This window comes from Frieseomelitta varia, unplaced genomic scaffold (assembly GCF_011392965.1).
Source record: "Frieseomelitta varia isolate USP_RPSP 00005682 unplaced genomic scaffold, Fvar_1.2 scaffold_290, whole genome shotgun sequence".
NCBI classification, from domain to species: Eukaryota; Metazoa; Arthropoda; class Insecta; order Hymenoptera; family Apidae; genus Frieseomelitta; species Frieseomelitta varia.
This window is the reverse complement of record NW_025110024.1, coordinates 19,898-42,904: the sequence shown is the minus strand read 5'-3', so window position 1 is coordinate 42,904 and position 23,007 is coordinate 19,898. Positions and strand designations below refer to the sequence as shown.

General features: G+C 30.2%; 3 protein-coding genes across 7 annotated transcripts; 1 reads left to right on the top strand and 2 right to left on the bottom strand.

Annotated features, from left to right (window-relative positions):
* Window positions 1-10: 10 nt before the first annotated feature.
* LOC122529502 (E3 ubiquitin-protein ligase RNF19A-like) lies at window positions 11-10,826 on the bottom strand. Its single transcript, XM_043655697.1, has 13 exons — window positions 10,648-10,826; window positions 9,107-9,333; window positions 8,879-9,015; window positions 8,570-8,759; window positions 8,175-8,486; window positions 7,944-8,088; window positions 7,722-7,858; window positions 7,438-7,535; window positions 3,118-3,316; window positions 2,830-3,025; window positions 2,582-2,747; window positions 2,135-2,502; window positions 11-2,063 (listed from the first exon to the last, which is right to left on the bottom strand). The coding sequence occupies exons 2-13, from the start codon at window positions 9,267-9,269 to the stop codon at window positions 1,820-1,822; spliced, it is 2,355 nt and encodes a 784-aa protein (XP_043511632.1). The 5' UTR covers window positions 9,270-9,333; window positions 10,648-10,826; the 3' UTR covers window positions 11-1,819.
* On the top strand, window positions 4,156-7,217 carry LOC122529503. Its single transcript, XM_043655698.1, has 3 exons — window positions 4,156-5,163; window positions 5,339-5,554; window positions 5,647-7,217. Exons 1-3 carry the CDS (start codon window positions 5,014-5,016, stop codon window positions 6,598-6,600), a joined length of 1,320 nt encoding a protein of 439 aa, XP_043511633.1. The 5' UTR covers window positions 4,156-5,013; the 3' UTR covers window positions 6,601-7,217.
* Window positions 10,827-12,561: 1,735 nt separating the features above from the next.
* LOC122529500 (synaptic functional regulator FMR1) lies at window positions 12,562-22,959 on the bottom strand. 5 transcript variants are annotated; one of them, XM_043655690.1, is made up of 14 exons: window positions 22,804-22,959; window positions 22,357-22,409; window positions 21,482-21,632; window positions 21,218-21,381; window positions 20,967-21,132; window positions 20,726-20,796; window positions 19,072-19,143; window positions 17,040-17,187; window positions 16,775-16,912; window positions 16,438-16,581; window positions 16,151-16,361; window positions 13,992-14,207; window positions 13,635-13,733; window positions 12,562-13,477 (listed from the first exon to the last, which is right to left on the bottom strand). In XM_043655690.1, exons 1-14 carry the CDS (start codon window positions 22,852-22,854, stop codon window positions 13,290-13,292), a joined length of 1,872 nt encoding a protein of 623 aa, XP_043511625.1. In that variant the 5' UTR covers window positions 22,855-22,959; the 3' UTR covers window positions 12,562-13,289. The 5 variants fall into 5 exon arrangements, with proteins under 5 accessions (XP_043511625.1, XP_043511627.1, XP_043511626.1 ...); XM_043655693.1 differs by having other exon boundaries at window positions 13,289-13,473; XM_043655692.1 differs by lacking the exon at window positions 13,635-13,733.
* Between the last annotated feature and the right edge of the window lie 48 nt (window positions 22,960-23,007).

Sequence of the window (23,007 nt, the reverse complement as noted above, 5' to 3'; positions counted from 1 at the left end):
AAAAATATTCTTATAATTTAAATGAATATACACTTATATTATATTTTGTTATATTTACGAATTTACATTTATCGTAAAAGAAACAATTGCTTAAACAAAATATTTTTGTAATACATAGAACTGTGATCTTCATACAAAATGTACAATAATTAACAGAATTTGAAGAAATTAACACTTGTAAAAGTATAAGTTACCTTTATAGTTTTAAGTTATTTGTATTAATATATTAAAACATGTTAAAATTGCACCGCTTTTTGTATCAACTAAATATACTTTTTTAATTTAATTTATATTTAAACTATTATTTGAAATACGTAAAAATATTGGTAAAAATGCACTTTTATAAATGTTTCTACATTAAATTTGACTTTTTAAATATATTTCGTACTATATACTAGTACTCTAGGGCGTATTTTTAAAATATGCCTTATTTAACTAAAACATCTATTGTTATTTATACATAAAGATTATATGGCAGCTTATGTCATATTTCACAATTCGGTTTTTTAGGTCCATATATCCATCTTTTTTTTTAAATTTATAAGCTTTTCATACAATTATTCTTGTCCGGACGTATGACATTAGCTTATCCAAATATTAGTAAAGTTATTAGTTACACATAAGAAACATATATTGAGATAATAATTTTACATAATTATATATACATATTTAATTCTCAAGAATTTAAAATTAAAAATTTATGAGAGGCAAAATTGTTAAAACATGATTACAATGTTCCTTATACTGATCGTTAGTGTACATAAATGTAAATACACTGGCAAGAAAATCAAAGCTTTCAACATGCCTAACAAAGCACCTGAAATAGTACGTGTTTGGGATAAATAACAAATAAATATAACCAAAGATAGTAAACTACCATACCTCTTTTTATAATGTCATTGTTTTTTTTTTTTTTTTTTTTTCTAAAATTGTATAACATTCATTGTCAAGGCATGTTCATTGCCTCCAATTGCGTCCATTATACTATGTATATTTTCATACATCAAGGGACATTTAGAAAATATTTGTGTACAAAGGTTCTTACGATACTTGTACATCTGGAAATATGACTGACAAATGGAGAAGTATTTCATGCATAAAAAATAATTATGTGACATAAAATGCAACCGTATAAAGCTTTTCCTAATGTTTTATACAGTTATTTTAGTTTATATGGTGTGGAAGTTTCAATTCTTCTGAAGAATTTCATCATAGAAAAATTTTAACGAATTCGAGTTTATTTGTGAGCGTGTTTTGTATATGAGAATGTAATTTTTCGCATGTAATTATTCATCAAAAAAATGTTGGCACAAAATGAAAATTATTCATATTAAATTAATTTGAATTTTTATAACAAATTTGAGGCCTGTGAGTATATATATAGCTATACACATATACGCACATTACATATATTTATACACACGTAGTTCTGAAATATGAATGCATACACTATCTTGCTTCGATGTTGTCATACAAAGTTAGTTTTAATTTGTTCCCTCTATTGCATTCATAATACATTTATACATGATGTGCATAAATATAGTAAATTCGGTATTAATGCACGCACATCGTGTACACTTAAATACATATATATATATACATATACAATAACAAGCAAAAGCATAAACACGTTATACAGATTTAGTTTGTAATTTTGCTAATCCTTATAAATCAGTTAAAAAGTTTATAGCACTATCACTTCGTTATAAGACTTGCGTGTTTACATATTTGCTTGTCACTATATGTGAATACGCATCTATGTTTTGTGTATTTAAAGGACGCATGTACATTATTACATAAATGCTCAGTCTTTGTTTCTTTAAGAGCATAAATCTTCTTCCACATTATTTATGTTACATTTTTTGTCAGAAGGTGTAAAAAAACAAGCACCGTTATTCTGTACCACTACAGGAAACGGTTCTTCTATCACCGATAATCGCTTTTCGCGATCTGTAGATGCTGTAGAGTTATGGAAGAAGACATTTCTCAAAGTGGCAACATTAACTCGTTCCCATGACACATTGTCATCTGTCGAATCAGCCTTTGATTCAGTATTAGAACTTCTGAAAAAATTAATTAATATTACATGTCTAAAAATATTGTAGCGGTCAAGATTCTAAAAACAATTTCATACTTTGTACTCTTTTGAGTATTTACGTCTTCTGTCTCTTTATTACGTTTACGTCTTCCAGAAGTTCGGCTATTCACTCCACATGTGCTGACAATTCCTTCCTGGTCTGCTTCAATAAAACTAACGTGATCGTCAAATCTGACACGTTCAGAACTTTCGTCCTCTCCACAAACGGTCCAATTACTGGAATCACTGCATTGACGATCTAATGTTGGTTTACGTCGAGCACGTTTCGCCAAACCAGGCGCTACCTCTTCAAGGGAACTCAAAGACGTAGCTTGACCTGCTGAGTCCATATGCCCTCCTGCAACAGAACTTGTCCCTTGTTCCCCTTCCGTGCTTCTGCCACCGCTAATTGAACTTCCATCCATCTGAACAATTCGTAGAATTGAAATTCATAACTGATATACCGATCGATTGCAATAACATTTTTAAAGAAAAATAAAATACTTTAAAATTTAGAACGGAGCCTGCCAAAGCCCTAGTGGAAGCTGCACCGTCATCCAAAGCGATAGATGCGTTTACAGATTTCTCTGATAAACTGGTTGCGGCAGATGCTGTTTCACTACACAAACTGAATCGTTGAGTAGACGTCACGTCCGCTTGAACTTCCAATCTATTTTTAAATATAACAGTTGTATACGCGACTTCTTAACAACTTATTGGCAATTATATGCATACGAAAGATCATCTCTTACCTTTGTCCACCTGGTAAAACACTAGAGGCTATACTTCCTGCGAGACTGGTGCCAGCAACAGCTACGTTGCTGGCACTTTCGCGATCGTTTTCACGTCCTAATTTTTCTAGGTGACTTCCACTACCTAACGAAAGGGAAGCCTCACCTATCGAAGGATTACCGCCACGATGACTCGCAACATCTATCGATGCTGCATCTAGAAGAAAGATTACGTTTTTAATCGCACCTAATCTTTTGTATTATTCAATCTACACCTGACATTGAAATCTGAACGATTGATGCATTTACCTCCACCGTTGCGAACACTCAAAGAACCCATAAGCTCATTTTCGTCATCGAAATCAAATCGCACTCCCGTACCATTCGTAGAAACACCACAACCTCCGCTTCGGCAAAGGGAAACGGGGACTACGCCATAAACATAAAATAATAAAATGGGTACACCAATACCTACGGCCAATCCTGCTAATAAGGGTGATACCAAAACCTGCAACGATGATAAATAAATTATAAACAATGGCCCTCGTTTGAATTTTTATTGATCTTAGTAGAGATTCAAATTTTACAGAGAAACATGCAATTATTAAATCGAGATTTTTTTTTAAATTATAGATATTAATAGTCTTATATAGTATGTGTGATCTAAGTGTATTAAATGTATTAGTGTATAATAAAGTGTATTCAGTAAGTGATATTAATAAAATTAGTGTAATAAAGTGTATTCATAAAGTGATATTAATAAAATAGGAAAATACGTTCCGCTGATGTATAACACAATTGTCAGCCAAATATCGGTTAATGAAAATTTAGAAGCAGAAATTACATTGCAAACTTTGAAGCACACTCGATTCATTGTTGTGTGGTTTCATGTTGCCGGAAGTTTCTGAATGCACGTTGCATAATTTAGAATTTTGTATTTTGCTTTACGAAACATTCGTCTCAGAAAGAAAAGCATTAAAAGAGAATTTTTTCGATGTATATATTTCGTAAGTCGCTTCCAATTTATGCTTGCGAAAATATGACATAAATCGTGAAGATATTTCTATGTTTGCACGATTTTTAATTAGAATCTCAAGCGGATATAGAGCTTCTATTAATAGTATTTAGTAGCAATATAAATAAAATAACTCGTATAAGAAGAAAGAAAACTGAAACGAGACATAGCTGTACTAATTATTATAAATATATTTAATTTATTCTTGTAAATTATTTCAAAGTATACGCCATAAAAAAAAATATATATATATATTTTTTTTTTTTTTTTATCAATCTACAATATTTTGGGAAAGGAACAAACGTTACGAGCATCAAACCGAAGGGATGATATGGTAATGAAATAAATATAAATCGGGCAGTGCATGATATAAATCGGCAAGCGTCATGACGAGCCAAAAGATTACACTGGCGCACGGTGATCTGTTTTCTAGATTTCCATCGAGTGTAGAACAGAATGCGAGGCAGCGGAACAGGAGACAGAGAAAGTGCATGGTGAGCAAAAGGTGCGGGAGGTGCGGAAGGAAGGATATTGATCGACGGTAGGAGTGCGCGCATGGGAGATCCTCTCTGTCCCACCCTGCGGCCTGCATCCACCTAGGTGGCTGACGATGGAATGTGTATCGTGTCAGTTGGTACTTTAGAATCCACACCACACCACGATCACAAACGGTCCGACAAATCGGGTGCCGGGATCGGGAAGTTGGTCGGTGCTCTGCGCCAAGGGTGTGTCGTGCCGTGGACACTGTGAACCTCGATGAGAGGACGACGAACTACGCCGGTCCAAACATTCAAGGACCGGTCGGCGTAACAGGAAGTAGAAGGGACACGCGACGAATCCATTCATTATTGGTGATTTCACGAAGCCTCCGCCGTACATGACAGACTTGTGCGCTCAGATGTGAACAGTCAAATAGGCACGTTCTGCATGTGTTATCGTTCGCGAGAGTGTACATGTAATTTATTGGCATTGATTGGGAACAGTAGACACGCGAAGCGAAACCACAGTACACGCATACTACGTACTCTCTCTCTCATCTGTTTTCTTTCCCCTTTTTGCCTTAATCGACACCACATTGACACTAATATCGCCAGTCAATTGTCATTAGTGTCAATTGAATAAATAAAGGGAGAGAGAACGAGAGAGAGAGAGAGAGAAAGGGAGGGGGGGAAATCAAAAGAAACGAAACCATGGCGAATTGGGACTGGGAAGACACCGACTGGGATTGGGAAGATACGGAAGAATCATCCTGTGGAGAGGAGCAGAAGCAGATTATCTCAGAGCCAGAGATTGACAAGGAGTGGCTCCTTGGTATCCTAAGGGAATTTCACAAAGAACCGGTTAGTTCGGTAGAAACTATGATTTACAGTTAACAATTGCCTGTAGCGATTTTTGTTACGGCATCATTTAAACAGCCTATAAACGCTTTATTAGCAATGAAAATGCAACACATTTGAAGATGTAGCGTACCAAGTATTGTTGAATTGCTTGCAAATTAACCCGTCATGTACACAGGTCACAATAACCGAATGTAACGTAAGTCCGGGCTGTATGAGTAATGAAAGCGCGCTCAGTGCTATAATTCGTGTTAAACTCAAGTACGTGTTGAACGACACAAACACTACGCAAGATCTGTCGCTTATCGTCAAAGAGCTTCCAAAAGATGCGTTCAGTCGGTTCTTTGTTATCGAAGGCCAATTCGATCTTCGAGAAATTAAATTTTACACACAGGTAAGCGAACAATTAATATATGCTACGTCATGCTACATCAATATTAAATTGTTCTATCCAACAAATAATAACTCGGATTCTATTTATATCAGGTTATGCCCGACCTGAAAGAATTTCAAAAGAAGCAACTAGCATCCCAGGGAAATGAATCGGACGAGGAAATTGTCTTGTCGGTTCCAGTATGCTATCACGCACATTACACACCAGCCGACGAATCGGACGATAACCCTACAACACCAGATTCTATTCTGGTGCTACACGATCTCCGTGACTATGATTTTCGACATATTAAATTTCGCGAGGGAATGACATACGATCAAACTAAAGTTGCGTTAGATGCTATAGCACGTATACACGCGCATTCTCTCGCAATGAAAGTTGTCGAGGGAGAGCCTTTGTCCGAACGTTATCCATTCCTCTTCCAAACAGCGAAAGCAACGGACTCGTATCAACAGTTAGTTGAACGTGGTTTGCCACAACTTGCCAAATTTTTGAAAAGTACCCCGGGATTAGAAGAGATACTCGAGGCTTTGCTTGTACTACGACCTAGAACTAAGCATATAATATCGGCACTTCTTGCACCGGAGGGACCGTTAGCCTTGATAACACACACAGATTTCTGGTGTAATAATCTACTTTTCAAAGAAGGGCCATCCGGCCTCGAATGCTGCATCCTCGATTGGCAAATGGTCACCTATAGTAGACCAACTAATGACATCGCTCTGTTGTTAGTGAGTTCATTGCCAACTGAATTACGTCGAAAACACACAGAAACCTTCCTTGATATCTACTGGGAGGCTTTAAATAGCACGACTTCTCGTCTTGGCGTTGACATTCCTAAAGATTTGGGCTATACAAGAGAAGACTTAAATAAGGACTACAGACGATCGCAACTTCTCGCTCTTCTACTTTGTATTGGATCCGTAGATGTTGCTTTAGGCGATGCAGATACTGAACAACGCTTGATCGACGTTTTAAAAGACCTTCATAATGAAGGTGTACTTACAGATGAGACTGCGATTGCTAATAGCGAAAACGACTCTTAGTCAGCGTTATTACTGCCCATGATAGTGCTGCAGCGAATTAATACTTCTATACGAAATGTAAATCGAGAAAGCAAAAGTTATAGAACTGATTGTTCAACAGCTCGATTCGTCTGCCATTGCGACTAACGTAATACATCTCAAGCAAAAAGGCTTGTATCGATAATTATGTAATTGCGGAATCGAAATCACGAAGTCAAGTATATGAGAATAGAATTGATGTTAGACTTTTATGTTTAACAGTATTTCAATATTGGATTGTTCTTGCGATATGTACACCCACAATTTAGTAAGAACGTTAAGTAAACAAAAAAATCAATAAACATTATATAAAGTTTTCAAATTAAAAACGATTCGAAATGTAAAAGAATTGCTAATACGTGCCATAACAAATAACTTAAGTCCGGGGAAACATTTTTCTCCACGAGTCAGTTAAATACAACAATATGTTTGATTGAAATTTCTTGAAAGTTCTTTTATCAAAATTTCTTCCCGCAATTACTATAACGGCTATACGACCGACATTCTGTTACTGCTAATTCACATATGCAATAATTATATTATCCCATTTCTTTGTACAAACTATATAAATAAAATACTTTGATGTTGTCATGAATTTATAGAATAATTTTCAAATATAAAAATAATTCCCAAGCAATATCCACATACATATAAGTAACATCATTACAGTGTAACATCATTACAACTTTAATTAGTAAATAATTTTTCGATTTTTCAACTTTCTAATTTAAAAAAAAGAACATCTATAAACTACATTGATACCAATTTATACGATGATATACATTATATATAAATATAAAAGACAAGAGTTTAACTTACAGATGCAGTTACTCCTCCAACAATAAAAGCGTTCCTCTTATGTTTGTTATCTTTCTCATATCTTGTATACAATTCCTTCCCTACCCATACTGGAATACCTATAATGAAATATACATATATAATACTATAAATTTATATAAAATTTTTTCCTTGAAAATATATTTGTAAACAAATGATATTTAATTTAATATTAAAATATATGGAAGAAACATTATCTATATTCATGGCATATGTGTATATATATATATATACCTATACATACATATATATATATATATATATACCTATAATCATAGCAGGTACAGCTATACCAGCAGCAAGGCCAATTCCAACTGGAGCTCCCACTAAAGTTCCAAGTTGCCAAAGTATTTTCTTTTTTCTAGACCATGGCTTTTTACCCCAAAAGGTACAACCAGAAGGACTGTGATTAAATGAAAAATTAATAAAATTAAATTTTATAGAAATATTGTTATTTGATAAAAATAAATAATTTAAATAAATTATACCTTAAATAATGAAGATCACTGATTTCCTTCATGCACAACCAACAAAACTCGGCACCACAAACAGCACAAACCATATGATTGCAACTTCCATCATCCATTTTAACAATAAGGACTTGACATCTTGGACATGGTTTGACATCATCTTCTATGAAAACAGTTTATACAAAATACATTATTTTAGAATTTTAAAATTCATTAACTTCTGGATCCTTAAATATAGATGACACATACTATGTTGCGAATCACTCTGACTGAAACTGAGAGATGAACTACGTTCATAGTATTGAGTACGTTGAGCTCTTGCAGCATCGCATGTTTGATTAGGATGCCAACGTGCTTTACAATGATAACAAAAATAGGAATCACATCCTGGTCGTTCACAACGTAATTTTGGGCATGAAGCGCAACCACTAGCAATAACTGCAAAGCTGCAATCTGGGGCAGGACACCATCTTGCATCAGGTTCTACGGCAAGAACTCGTCGTACCATAAAATCTTCATACTTTTCTAATTGCGTTTGATCATTTAGAATCATCCGAATGTCTATAAACGAATAAATTCAACAAACAATAGTAGTAATAATGAAACTCACATTATTTGTATTAAAGAAGAAAAAATACATTTACCATTTGGATGAAGTGGTTCTGAACATTCAGGGCAGGCTATATTAACTCTAGATTCAGAAATTTCAACTTTAAGATATTGTTGATAACAATCGTAACAACTACGATGATGGCAAGATTGGACAATAGGAAAAAATTCCACTGGTAATTCAGCCAAGCATAGAGGACACTCTACTAAACCATTTTCACTACTCTGAAATATTTATTTTTTAACCTAGGTATCATTTTAAATTATTAAATAATTAATGTAATTTATATCTAATATAAATTAAATCCAAGAAGTTTTGTTTCAAATACATATTCTATAAATACCTTTCCAGCCGAAGATAGTACAGAGCCTTTACTAGAAGCACGTTCTATGTTCTGAAATTGAAAATGGCTTGAACCATTACTTACTCTGGCTTCTCCTTTTTCAACATCAGTTATTTTGCCACTAGTTGAATCTTTTGCTAAAAAAAAAAAGATAATTAATTCTCATTCAAAAAAATAATTTTATTTTTTGTGTTTGATGATTATTTCCAATCAGATGATACTTATTACTTTTTGTATTCCTGTTACTTGAACTGGGTGTTCTAGCAATTCGCCGACCAATAAGTGGACTTGAATATAATAATCGCCTTAAAGAAAATCGTGCCAACATTCTTCTTGGTCGAGGAGCTGTACTGCTGCAGCCTCCAGAACTGCTATCATTTTCTTTGAACATTCTAGATAGTATTATAGATCACTACAGACTCATTCTTTGTATTATAAGATTAAGGTATTTTAATCTGTAATAAATAGTAAGAAAATGATTAAATATAAGATTTCTGAATTAACTCAACATGTATATCACTATCCTATTATATATTTTTAAAAAATATAATCATATAATCATAATACAAAATCATATGCTTAATATTAAAAAGAAAATCCACTAACCGTAATATAAACGTATTAAATATACGAACGATTATAATTTATGTTGTAGGTACAATATTTAGATGTTACACGTAATTATATCGATTTAAACATGAAGAACAAACCTTTGCAAATCTTAAATTAGGTTATTGCAAAAATGATAAAAAAAAATTTTTTTAAATTACAAATTATTTATTAATAAGAGAATCATTATTAAATGCATATAAGAAAATTATCAATTATTTATTATTTATATAAATTTATTAATAATGTTTTCAATGAATTCGGTTTATGCTCAATTTTTTACATACATTTACTTTATCACTTTCACTAAAAAAGGAGATTATACAGTCTGTCAAGGCAGTTGTCATCAATTACGATTTCTCCACGTTCATGAAGAGCATAAATAATCAGTATTTCGAAATCGTTTACGCGTATAAAGTGAAATATTGTAACATACAAGGTTAGTTTACTCGATTTGTATAACGTCAGTTTTATAATTCAAATATCACTATACAATTAAAGTTATCCTTTATTAAATGTCCAAATCTAAATGTGTAAATTATATTAAATGTGTAATTTACACATAGCGTTTTGTCAAAAGGTAATGTAATATAATATAATTTGAAGAGATAGAATAAATTTCTTTAATAGCATTAAAAATCGATTATATATTCTACGATTGTATTTATGAAATAATTAAAAAATATAAAAAATATTCATTGCAGATTTTTACAATGTTACATTTTACCTCAATTTATCCAATGAATTGTAAGTTTGTAAAAAATTTCTTTTTCGATATATAAATATGTAGTTATAATTAATATAAATGTAAATTTAATAAGAGTGCAAAATAATCGCCATTTGTAATAGCTTAAATGTATATATACATTGAACAAATATGTATGCACATATATTATATATACACATACACACGCGCGCAACCACATATAATGTGTGTAATATGTATATGTTTCATTAAATTTTTTTTTCATACATTATAAAATCATTTCGCATAACCTAAAATATCTTACTTTTTTCAATCAACAAGAAAAGAGTACAAAAAAACACATTTGAATTGAATACTGAGGAACTTTACGCATAGATGACTAGCATTAATACAGGTGTGAAAAGTCCATGAGCAAAAACCAACTGAAATGATTCCAACTAAAGTGTAAACGTACCTGATTTTGTATAACAATTCTTTCAAACCTGTACCACTTGTGATAACTAGTAATAATCACAATTAGGATCTCACACTATCGATAAGTTTCACCTATTTTGTTGGTTAAGAACGTTCACACTTGACACAACAGCTGACGGCTTTTGACTAGGAACTTATTTTGTACATAATTTAGATGAGGAACACAGTGAACAAAATGTAGAAATGTACATGCAGCGCCTCTATGTGAAAATATTTGACATAATATCAAATCAAAAATCTTGAGTATTATTTGTAAGTTTTTCAATTATTAATATTATTAAAAACACAAAAAACACAATTTGTAAAATACAATAATAGGTAGAACTTGAGATTAATTTTGTTTTAGATTATATTGCATTCATGACATATGAAAGTTTTTTACGAATATAATTCATGAATATTAATCACTCAATATAAAAAGTTGTTTATCTGTAACTATTTCAATCTTGTTTTATAGATTAAAATTTTTTTATATTAAAGAGATATATTTTTATTTCATTTATAGAAACAAACAATTATGAACAATCATCATAATTTATATCAATAATGTATACCTTTAAGAGATATTTCAAAAATATCTTTATTTTTCATTGAAATTTAATTTTATTTGCTTCTGTCCAAAACTTTCAAATTTGCAATCTTGTATAAACGAAATGATTATTTTTTATTTATAATTATTTCGTACTTAAATCAATGCAGAAATTCTTTTTCTTATGTATTTTTAATATTTTTTGTAATTATAAACAAAATTAATAATTAGAAATTAGCATTTTCAAATTATAAATATTTCAAAAGCTTCATAACAAAAATTAAGCGTAATAGTAAACATTTAATAAATATGTTATGGAAATTAAGGATAGGGATGAAGATTGTAGTTTAAAACGACTGTTAAGATTAAAAAACGATTATCAATGTTTTGAAAAAATTGTGGTTCATCGTACTAATGACCGCTCTATGTACAGAAATGTTTTATTCTTAAATTATGCACAAATTGCAATCAATACAAATGTATCTGAAACAAGCAAGTTGGGGGATGTCTCAGTTTTTTTTTTTTTTTTTTTTTTTGGCTGCCATAAGAATATTCAGATAAAATGGCAGCTGTTTTGTTAGGTGTCAATGTGTTGCATCAACCGCCATGCGTTTTTGCAAAATTCTTAAGACATGTCCGATTAGTTGTTGTCATATCCGGAAGAAAAGGCAGCTGTTTTAAATTGACAAATAATGTTCCATATTCACTGATAATCAATTTAAAACAGTTAGCCATATCTATTTTATAGCTTAGTATAGTAAAGCTAGTTTATTTTTTCAGACATTCACATTTCGACTAAGTAGTATTATAGTAATAAAGGTATGCGCTAAGTCTGCACTTCAGCTAGATATCATAAAACATGTATCATTCCTTCTCTGGCACATCATACATTGGTATTACTAAGTATACGTTTACTTTCTTTTTAAATCATGCGAAACAATGTAGAAACGAACGTCATATCAAATCCTAATGTTTGATAGTATGCTTAGACTGTAATAAAAAAAAAGACTAAATTACATGAAAAGTGAACCCGGAAATAAAAACCGACTTCTTGTGTATACTTATTTGTGTTTTTCACAATCAAATTAGCATTCATCATGGTATTATTAATCAACACTCAGTATTGAAACATAAAAATCTAGTGTTGTTAAATAACGCTACTAATAATCGTAAACCAAAAAAAAACTCAATCTTGTTAAGTAGAAGGAACATCATTGGGAACACCTTTTAACCAAGACTTCATGCAGCTGCCACCTACCATTGTTATAACTAACAATGGAATCCATCTTTTTCTTGCACCACATCATGTTTCGTCCTAGTTTTGTCGCAAAATAGTTTATACCCAGTATGTTCAATTATTGTTTCTTTTTCTATTTCTTTTAGATATGAACATAAAATAACACAAGATACGTACTTTTGCTTGTAACATACATTAAAATATGTTAACATTTTTTCTTATTACTTTTTAACAATTATCACAGTGATAAAAGTGATAAAAGAAATAATTAAGAAAAAGAACAAAACAAAAAACCGATTAAAATTGATTATATCCTGCATTTCTATACGTATTGTGTTATTTTTTCATGAATATAGCGACACATCTAGGCGAAAATTATTCAAATTGATAATTGACATACGAGCCACGAATATCCAGCCTATTATTAGATCATTTCTCAAGATTAAGAGGTACTTTATAGTACATCCGAATTACTGTCACACAAGTTGGGAGCTTGGTATAAAAATGAGGCACAGTTTCACAATCAGGGGATTCCTTTTTACCAGATGCTTCTACTATCTCCCAATGAATGTATCCATATATCAAACATGATAGCATAATTACTATCATTAAACTAAACCATGCATGGATATTAATATGTGTCCTTAAATGTGTTTAAGGAGAATGACGATTTCTTAAACAATTGTCATATTCTTATCGGTAGCAAACAGTCTTAACAACGAGCGTAGACTAATCATGTCGCGATCCATAATCGTGTAGTCCTTGCGTAGGTATGCGTCATGTTATGTGCTGGGTGTTAATAGCTCATCAGGTGTAGTGTTATATGTAAGTAGCAGTTGTCGACCATAATGGTTATTTAGCCACTGGTACCATTAACCAGAGCTTCCTTAGGCTTATTGCTCTGTTGCATACGAGGATGACGAGATCGTAATTCTCTTTGGCCTTTAGGCCCTTGGGAACTGTTGTTAGTAGTAGAAACGTCATTTGCTGGTGTTCCTTCTTTACTAGTTACAGTTGATTGATCTCCTGGGCCAGCATTGCTGCCTAAACAAATATGTAGATTAACTCTGAGTGTTACTGTGTAAAATTAATGCTCATTCTAAAATATTTATTTAATATTGTACTTAACTTTTATACTATATCAAAACCGATCGTCCTAAAGGAAAATTACATTGAATAAGTTCTTCAATTTCGTGATTACCTTTTTGATTATTTGTTGGTGTAGAACTACGTTGTCGAGAACGTCGAAGTCGTCTTCGCCTCATGCCTTTAGGTCCTCCCTCCACACTTGATACAGATTCTATGCATATGCAAACCATTGTGACCATCTTTTTATAATATAATATAAAGCATTACTGAAATTCAAATAGTTTTAGAACTGATTGTAAGCTATATCGCATTAGTAAACGTGCATTAGTAATCATTGATATTATTAGTGTTAGATGGTCACAAGTGTTTGTTTTACAACAATACTCCATGCCACTCTCAAAGGATTTCACCAATCTTTAGGACGAAACGGCTATTCTACCATAGACTATTATTGGAAAAGTATTATTACCTCTGTCAATGCTTGAAACGTCTTGACTATCGAGAACAGTATCTTCATCATCGGTTGTTCGACGACGTTCATCTCTACGATCTCTACGTTGAGTTGGAGGACGACCTTGTCTACCACCCATGTACCCTGAATTGCCTGCACCTCCTTGATGACCACCTCTTGGAGGCAGATCCCTTACTCGATCTTCACTACCGTCTAATGTATCTCGACGTAATCCTGTAAATTAAACCATATATATAACAAAAATCAAGTTAAATTTTGAACATAACACAATGAACACAAACATTTTAATGATTTTATAAAACAAATGAAATGATGAAAGATTAGTATCCTTACTTGTAGTTGATGATGATCAATGTAGCATTTAACACATTAGCAATGATGCTTCCCATTATAACAACTAAGGATATTAATTCGGAGTGAAGAGGCATCTTTGGAATCAAGCTCACTAATTTTTAAATTTCTTCTTCTACCGTTAAATATTGTATTTACATAAATTTATACAAATTTAAATGAAAACTAATAGTGTGATATTAAATTATAGAAAAATAATTTTATTGAATTACATTAATGTAATTAAGAATGTTTGTAAAATTCACGTCATTGTTATTACCTAATATTTTATAAGTTAAAAATCAGATTCACGTGGAGTATTTTACAAGGTAAATTTTATTATAAAACGTATATAAGTACATTTTTAATAAGAATAATAACATAATTGTTTCTTAATTTCTTATTTATCAACTTGCAAACGACCTATATAGCTAGGACAACACTTAATTTTGTTAATGTTTAAAAAGCAATTAAAGTTAATTACATTTAATGTATTAGTTAAATGAAAGGTTCAAAAGTTGTTATATAGGTACATGTTATAAATTTGACGCGGAATATTTGTTAATCCGTAAAAATTAATTACTCTTAAGATATAATATGTGATTAGACAATTCGCACACAAACTAATATTATATGCTTTATTTATTCTTCAAATAATTAATAAATCAAATGAATCACACACCGTGAGTTACTTAGCTACTACATGCATTTCCATTAAACACATACATGCAAATGCATATGGTTGCAGTTATTTTCTATTATGTTATAATTCCATGTTCTATGTAATGACATGTTTACAAATGCGAATTGTTAATATATCTATAGATATTAACTGGGGCAGTATAAAGTAATTATGACAAGAACAATGAATTACGAATAACGATGTACGATGAAAAACTAAATAGCTGAAACGGTTTTATAACAAGTACAGTTTTAAATCTATATAATTAAACAATGAAACGACTGTAAAAAGGTCATTAATAAAAGGCCAAATTTGATTTGAATTTCATGAATCATTTCAACGTTCGTGATAATAAAAGTCATAAATAAATTAATACATTAAGAAAAAAATTATTCTTTTTGTATGTGTTTGTATGTGTTTTGATCAATCTTTTTTAAGCTTATACTGATACATTTATAAATTTTTAAGGTTTTCAATTTCTTAAATGTTGCAAAACAACTCCTAAATATATTATTTAATGGGTATTTGCAAGAATAAATTACAGTAAAAACTCGTTTATCCGAATCCCTAACAAATTATTTTATTTACTGAGCTCTAGATAAAATGGATAAAGTAATTCTTCAGAAAATATTTATAAACCCAGAAAAGAATTTTTTTTTTAAGTAACATTTTCCGATAGAGTTATACATATGTAATTTAATTTATCTATTAACTTTTAGATGTAAAGAAATGTTTAAATACATACAATTTTTCTATAGATTATTAAAAGTAAGTATAGCAAAGATCGAATAAATTATATATGACAAGCTATGTTACACAACAAAATATATTGGCATTGAATTGAGCGTTGAATAAATTAAGCTATGGTAGAGAGAATATTGGATAATCCGAACTTTCATTTATTCAGATCAAATAGTCATCCCATCAAATCCGAATAAATGAGTTTCTACTATAAACCTTGTATAATAATAATCCTAGTACTGATTTTAACTTCAACAATTTATCAAATGTTACTTTGTGACAACACGCCCTCTGTCTTTAAAATCTCTGGGTTCTCTACTGTCTCTCGTGTTGGGTCCACCGCTTCTGCCATTACGTTTTTGTGTGTTCTCTACATTGTTGATATAGTCAGTAATAGTATTACCGGCATTGTGTCTGGTGGGAGCCCTACCCCTGCCACCACGTCCGCGCGACTGACCGCCACGGCCTCCACGTGCTCCACCAGCTTCTTCTGGGCCTGTGATCATACCCCGTCTTGTGGGAGGAAAGTTGGGCATTGGTCCTGTTGTCGATCCATGCATATTTCTTAATTGTTGGTCAATTTCTAACTTTTCTTGACGCAACTGTTCTACTTCCTTTAAAACAGATAATACAAAATTATAAAAATAAACAATAACATTTACAATAGATATATATTTTACATTATTATACCTTCAAATGTGCCAAATGATATTCCAATAACATTTTGGCATTAGCGATACTTTCAACAGTACCAACAAACACAAAGGGCACCTGACCCTCTTCTCTCGGAATCGTTGGTTGAGGTTCGTTGTCTCCTTCTATTTTAACTCGTACCTAAAATTTATTAAATTATCCTATTAATCATATCAGTAATAACAATTAATGATTGTATCTACAATTAATCATATTTTAATTAAATTAATAAATTAATCATATTTTTATAGCAAAATTCAGGTAACACTATAAAACATTCATATATTTATGTATAAAGCAGTTAAATATTAATTAATGCAAATGTAATATTTACCACACCACTTTTATCGACAATTTCTTGTATTATACGACCATTTTTCCCAATTACTTTGCCTACCAAAACACGTGGTACTTGTATAGATTCTTCACTATATTCAAGCAAAGAACGAGCTTTTTTAACAGCTTCGTGTGTCTGTAATTAGATAAGTGTGTACTATTTAACGACTTTGTATAAAATCTTCATAATTTATAATTTTTTACATGAAACACATAATGTAATAAAAATAGTGAAAAAAGTGAGGATTCATTTAAATTTTTACCTCTCCATATATTTTAAATGTGCATGAATTTTCTTCTAATTCTATATTTGTAATTCCGTCGACCTTTCTTGCCTGTTGGATATTTGCACCATGTGCACCAATAGCTAATCCCATCAAGTCTTCTCGAACATTGAATTCATCTGTGTATCTAAAAAACAAAATTTTAATTTATATATTTAACTTTATATAATAAAACGAAGCTATTGCAAAATTCATAATATATATATATATACATATGTGTGTATAATTAAGTTAAATTACTATAGACAAATTCAAAATAATATTTTTTGTTTAATAACACTTTAAATTAATGAATATCATTTAATTTCTAACATCAAATTTCTTGTCAATATTAACCGCTAATACTAATAATATAGCAGACAGATAATTAGTTATAAATATTATTAATATATCCTAATAACATGATATATTAAAATTTTGATATTTAATAATACAAAATTTAGATTTTCGTTAGTAACATGCAGTCTTATATTATTGCGCGCACGCGTTATCATTGCATTACAATACAGTGATAATAAACATAATTAAATATTTCAATGAAATTTAAATTCCTGTCAGTGGTTTGCGTCCTGGCAGATAAAAGTAGGAACAGAAAAATGTTTTATGAAGTAGCATCAAATGCATATATAACATTTTTACAAATTATAATAAAGTAATACTTAAGCAAAGGTTTCAAAATTATTTTTAGATAATTAATTTGACTTTTAAATATCTTCTACAAATTATATAAAAATAAAATTGAAATTTAGAATTCAACGTGCAGTATATGTTCAAAACTTTGTTTGTGATATGTGTGCAAACACTCACACGAAATACTCATATATATTTTGATATAATAATAAATAAATAGTATATATATATAAAATTGTTCATTTTAGAGAATGATATATGAATATGAATTTAAAATCGTATTAAATAAATTATATAAGACATGCACACATATTTTTGTTATGAAAACAAATTTTAAAATATATTACAATTTTATTTTAACTTCTTGAAAATTTTTAAAACAAATAATCTTAATAACAAAACTCTTTTTTTGTTCAATTCAACTTTCTATATTATATTAATAAAAACAAGTGTAATGCGTTAAGTTTTGAATAGTACTCCAAAACAATACAAATATAATAATAAAATACAGAAAATTTTAAAATTAGAAACACATAACAACCCTGTTTTTATTTAAACAAAATTTATCTCAATATAATTAAAAAAAATATATTTCTTGTTGCATTTTTTTACTTTATGTAAGTAACTATAACATAATATTAAATAAATAGAAATAAAACTATAACTACGATATAATACGAAGGATTGCAAAACTAATATAAATTAGTTTAATGCAAATTAGATATTTTATAAATGAAGATGAAATGTATAAATGATATCATATATAAATGAAACTAAAAATATTATAGTATATATGATAATTATTGAGTATAAGTTTCACATTAATTATGAAATATTGCTCTATTTAATAATCCTGAATTTAATAATCTTTATTGAAATTTGATTGAATTCTTTAGATTTGGAAATATATTAGATAGAGCCACCACTTTTTCAATTCTTTGTGCAAAACACTTAATATATCAGTGTTTCTCAAACATTGGCAGGCTAGAATACAATTTCCGACATGGGATAAATTAATGAACTTAAAACTCTACTCATACGCATAAATATATGAATATATATATGTATATATAAAAAAAAAAAGGAAAAAAGAAGAAAAAAAAAAAAGAGAACAGATCACAGCTACACGTTTATGTTTATTCACTATTTTATCAATCACGCAAAATTTTACTACATAACACATAATAAATAGAAAAAAAATTAAATAATAAATTTTGTATGTCAGTGTACTTAAAGCATTTGAATTTAAGTGAATGATCTACACAACGCCGAAGCATGCACATTTATAGTGTAGTTTCATTTTTCATTTGAAAAATGCAGCTGTGTAATTTATCATACAATAAGCTAAACTTAAATCTAAACCACGCTGCTGTGATCTCACCTTGAATTTGTTTTCACTCCTGCCTCAAAGTCTGAGACACGCTGATATATAAAGTTTGAAGATCTAAATTTGCTGAAATGAGAAAGAAACTCTTGGTGTAACTTATTGGAAATTCATATATAAGATGGCCCTATCCTGTGTCCCTGCCATTCTGTCTGTTTGCGCCTTATGAATAAATTTGTAATGTTTTATACAAATTTATTTTTCAGAATATTTATATAAACCAAGTACTCAAATATTTTGTATCAATTTGAGACAAAAATAATATTAAAGCATTATATTACTTTTTATATGTATGTTAGTACACTTACAATTTGAAAATAAAACATAACACTGCATATTCATTTTATGCATATTAGATATTCATAAACATACCTGTGTAAAAATGAATTAGTATCCAGTGTTAGCATTAAATAATTTCTCCCCAATTTCTACTAACTTCCTAAGATTTATTAAATATCATTATTCAATCAATAAAGAATTATACAAACCCGTTATCTGAATGTATGGAGGAATGTGTATCTCAATCTAAAAATATAATTTTATTAAGAATAATTACAGCGTTTGAAAATATGAAATGATAACTTTAAAAAAATTTAAAGTTATCCTAATTACATGTATTAGTAGCTGAAACATATAATGACATTGTTTGCTGCAGGAACACGTAAAGCATCTAAAAACTACAAAGATATCCGTGACTCTTTATATGATTATCAATGTACAAGTATTTTACTGAATGAATTTTATTTCAAATTACTTCACTATAACATATGCTACATGACAGAAAAATAATTAAATTTTTTTATATATATTTCAGATATAAGTTTGCAAGTACATGCATATCTAACTTGTACTTTATAGTACACAAATTTAATTATTAGAAATAATTCTAATTTTATGTAATCATGAGTAATAAATAAGGCATTTGTTGTAAATGTTTGTGAAAATATTATTGAATATTTCCTTTACTTTGAATGATTAATACCTAAATTCTTTTATGCAATTAAAAATTGTACTCTTATTGGTTTATAAACGTTAATAACGATTTGTTGATTAAAAAATTAAAACTATTATCATAGTAAAATGAGATAAAATACGCATGTAGATTAGATTAAATTAATTATATTATATGTAACTAATGATTATAATCAGCAAACAATGAAAAACATAGCATCAATCTATTTGTAACAATATTATGAGATAAACAAAAGAATTTGTCAGCACAAAGTGACATTCACTAAAGACAGATGAAAAAACACATTATGTGCAAATTTATTACTATATGCACATCGTGCTCTTGTGATTGGCAAAGTATGTAAAATAAGATAACTAACACACAAAGATTTGTATGAACTTTGAAAACCTTGCATATAAAATTTATTAAATATTTTATACACAATCACACTTGTAATATGTGAAAACTAGAGGAAATGTATAATAAACATTTGTAATGTGACTACATAACATTCATGAAAATTATATGATGTTGAAGCAAACATATTGATTAATGATTGGAAATCTTGTGAATTTTTTCTGCCAGTAAATGCAAACCACAGACAGGATGGTAACCAGGACAGTGTATGGATAAGGGCAGGTATTTAAATGTCACAAGATTTTTTTTAATTGCAACACCAACTCTAATCTTTCTACTTACCCCCCAATTGTTTGAAGTTTAGTTGACTCAAGTTGACGTGCTGCTTCTTCTGTTCTTTTCAAAAGCAATACCTGCAATATGCAAGATGCAAAAATATGTTTTACATGTTTTAAAATGTTTTTATCCTATTTATAGCATATATTTATATTTAATTATTTTTAATATTTAAAGTATTTTGAATAATTTTATATCATCATAAAATATAAGTTAAAAAAATGTCAAATTCAATTTTGTAACTCACTTTTTGCGATAAGTTTCTGAAGTGCATTTCTTGGAGCATGCTACTGTGACGATGTAAATTTTCATGACGGGAGATGGCCAGCAATACTCCCCGTTCAGGCACATATCGGCACACTGCCGCCCCTATCGCTTTTTGAAATTCCTTGTGTGCATTTTCCATTTTGGCACTATATACATATACATTAGATCAGATTGTATTTAAAATACTTGTTACTTTTCTATGAAAGAAGATAACCTAAACTTGATACCTACAATTCTCTTAGATCTTCAGGTACTTCTATTTCGATCTTGTGAAATGTATTTTTATCAATAGGGGGATTAGGATTTTTTGCCCTCAGTCGTTCACTAGCTACAATTTCAGTATAAGAGCATTCCCATCCCGAATATTCAACTACTTGAAAACCTCCTTTACTCATCTGAAACAAAAATCAAAAGAAGAAAAAATTGAAACTACGAAATCTTATAAATAAACTTGTTCAAAAATATTAGGCAATATTAAAAATATTTTTTATCAACCTTAATGATAGCTTTCCACCATCCACATGCTTCGTGCTCATTGGACCTAGAAAATACCTCAATCTCCATGTTTTCAGAAAATTCAGGTTTCTGACCATCTGTTGGAGGTAGACGTACTTGAGCAAATGGAAATTTTGATTCCGGTTGCCAACTAAAACATAAAACATTTCATTAAATATTAATTATCCAGAAACAACATTGCATAATTTTATGTATAAGATGTATAAGTTTTAACTAACATACATTTGTAAACAACATCTGATAAAAACATGTTGATTGTTCACATATATCTATTCTTTGAAATTGATTTCATAAAATAATGTTATTGTTACCATTACTCTTTTGTTAATAAATATTATTAGTATATCATACTATCTGTTATATAGAATCATAACATCATACTATATCACATGTAATTCTTTGATATATCTGTGTATTTTATATTTTGATGTATTCAAAATAAAATTATTTGATTTTATATTAAACAAAGAAACAAAGAAAACACAACTTATATATAATATTTTTATATTTATAAATATGTATAATCATATGTATTAAATTGTAAATATTCTCTTTAACATTTAGAAGTATTTAATGTTTTTTATCATTAATATATGAGTAAAATAATATATGTGGAGCAATGTAAAAAAAAAAACTATGATTGACCATATAATAACAACAAATAATATTCATAGAAATTATACCATATTTTAAACTATTGACATAGATATTAGAAATATTAGAACTTCTATAGGTGATAAAATGAATGATTCTTGTGCTCAAAAGACTACACTGTTATTAGCACAGAGTATTAGGGTGAACATTCATATATACTGGCATCTAAATTTTTCTTGAGAAGTAGAAAATATACTTACTCATTTTCAAACGTTACCAGAACCTCGTCTTCAAAGACGTCTGTGACAAAGGCCTGAAAAAATCAGACATAAAGCGTATCAATTTATTTGTTGAGGAATCACAGGTATAACGAGTGGCGTAAGATATTCAGATACAATATCGCGTTGCTTTCGGGGTACGGTAAAGAGCAGTGTTTTTATAATTCCGGTATTAAGGGTATACGTTTTTGTGAATCGGGAGAGCATTAAAACGTATCGCAACATCAAAAGCTGACGAAAATCACGCCCTGTCAAACGAGACATGGCGTCGGAGGAAGCCGCGTTACCTCGCGAACATTTGAGGGCCGCGCTTTCGCGAAGTACGGGCGTCTCTTTTGTGAGATTAGAACCGCGCCATGGGCCGTAAGTTGATCTATCCACGGCCTCAATCTTCCGCCCTGTTTTTTGTATACTTTTCACAGAACGAACCTTATAATATGCTCCGTTTTCGCCGCATACTTCGACTGTGAGATCCTCCATCTTGCTTTTGTGTGACGGCTCGCCTCCTTTGCAGCAGGCATGCTGGCGAGCGGGCAGCTGCACGAGTTCGAGGCTGCAAATTCGTTGTTCACCAATCGTACAACTCTTTTCCATGATGCAGCCTCTTTATTGGATGGGGTCGTGCAGTGTTAC

Coding starts and splice junctions, on each gene's coding strand:
- LOC122529503 (XM_043655698.1), top strand. CDS start 5,014: ATGGCGAATTGGGACTGGGAAGACACCGACTGGGATTGGGAAGATACG. Junction 5,164..5,338: donor GGGAATTTCACAAAGAACCG/GTTAGTTCGGTA, acceptor TCATGTACACAG/GTCACAATAACCGAATGTAA. Junction 5,555..5,646: donor AAATTAAATTTTACACACAG/GTAAGCGAACAA, acceptor TATTTATATCAG/GTTATGCCCGACCTGAAAGA.
- LOC122529502 (XM_043655697.1), bottom strand. CDS start 9,269: ATGTTCAAAGAAAATGATAGCAGTTCTGGAGGCTGCAGCAGTACAGCT. Junction 3,317..7,437: donor TTGGAGGAGTAACTGCATCT/GTAAGTTAAACT, acceptor TCATCGTTGCAG/GTTTTGGTATCACCCTTATT. Junction 2,748..2,829: donor GTTTTACCAGGTGGACAAAG/GTAAGAGATGAT, acceptor ATTTAAAAATAG/ATTGGAAGTTCAAGCGGACG.
- LOC122529500 (XM_043655690.1), bottom strand. CDS start 22,854: ATGGAGGATCTCACAGTCGAAGTATGCGGCGAAAACGGAGCATATTAT. Junction 21,633..22,356: donor CTGGTAACGTTTGAAAATGA/GTAAGTATATTT, acceptor TTTATGTTTTAG/TTGGCAACCGGAATCAAAAT. Junction 17,188..19,071: donor GGAGTGAAAACAAATTCAAG/GTGAGATCACAG, acceptor TTTGTTTTTTAG/ATACACAGATGAATTCAATG.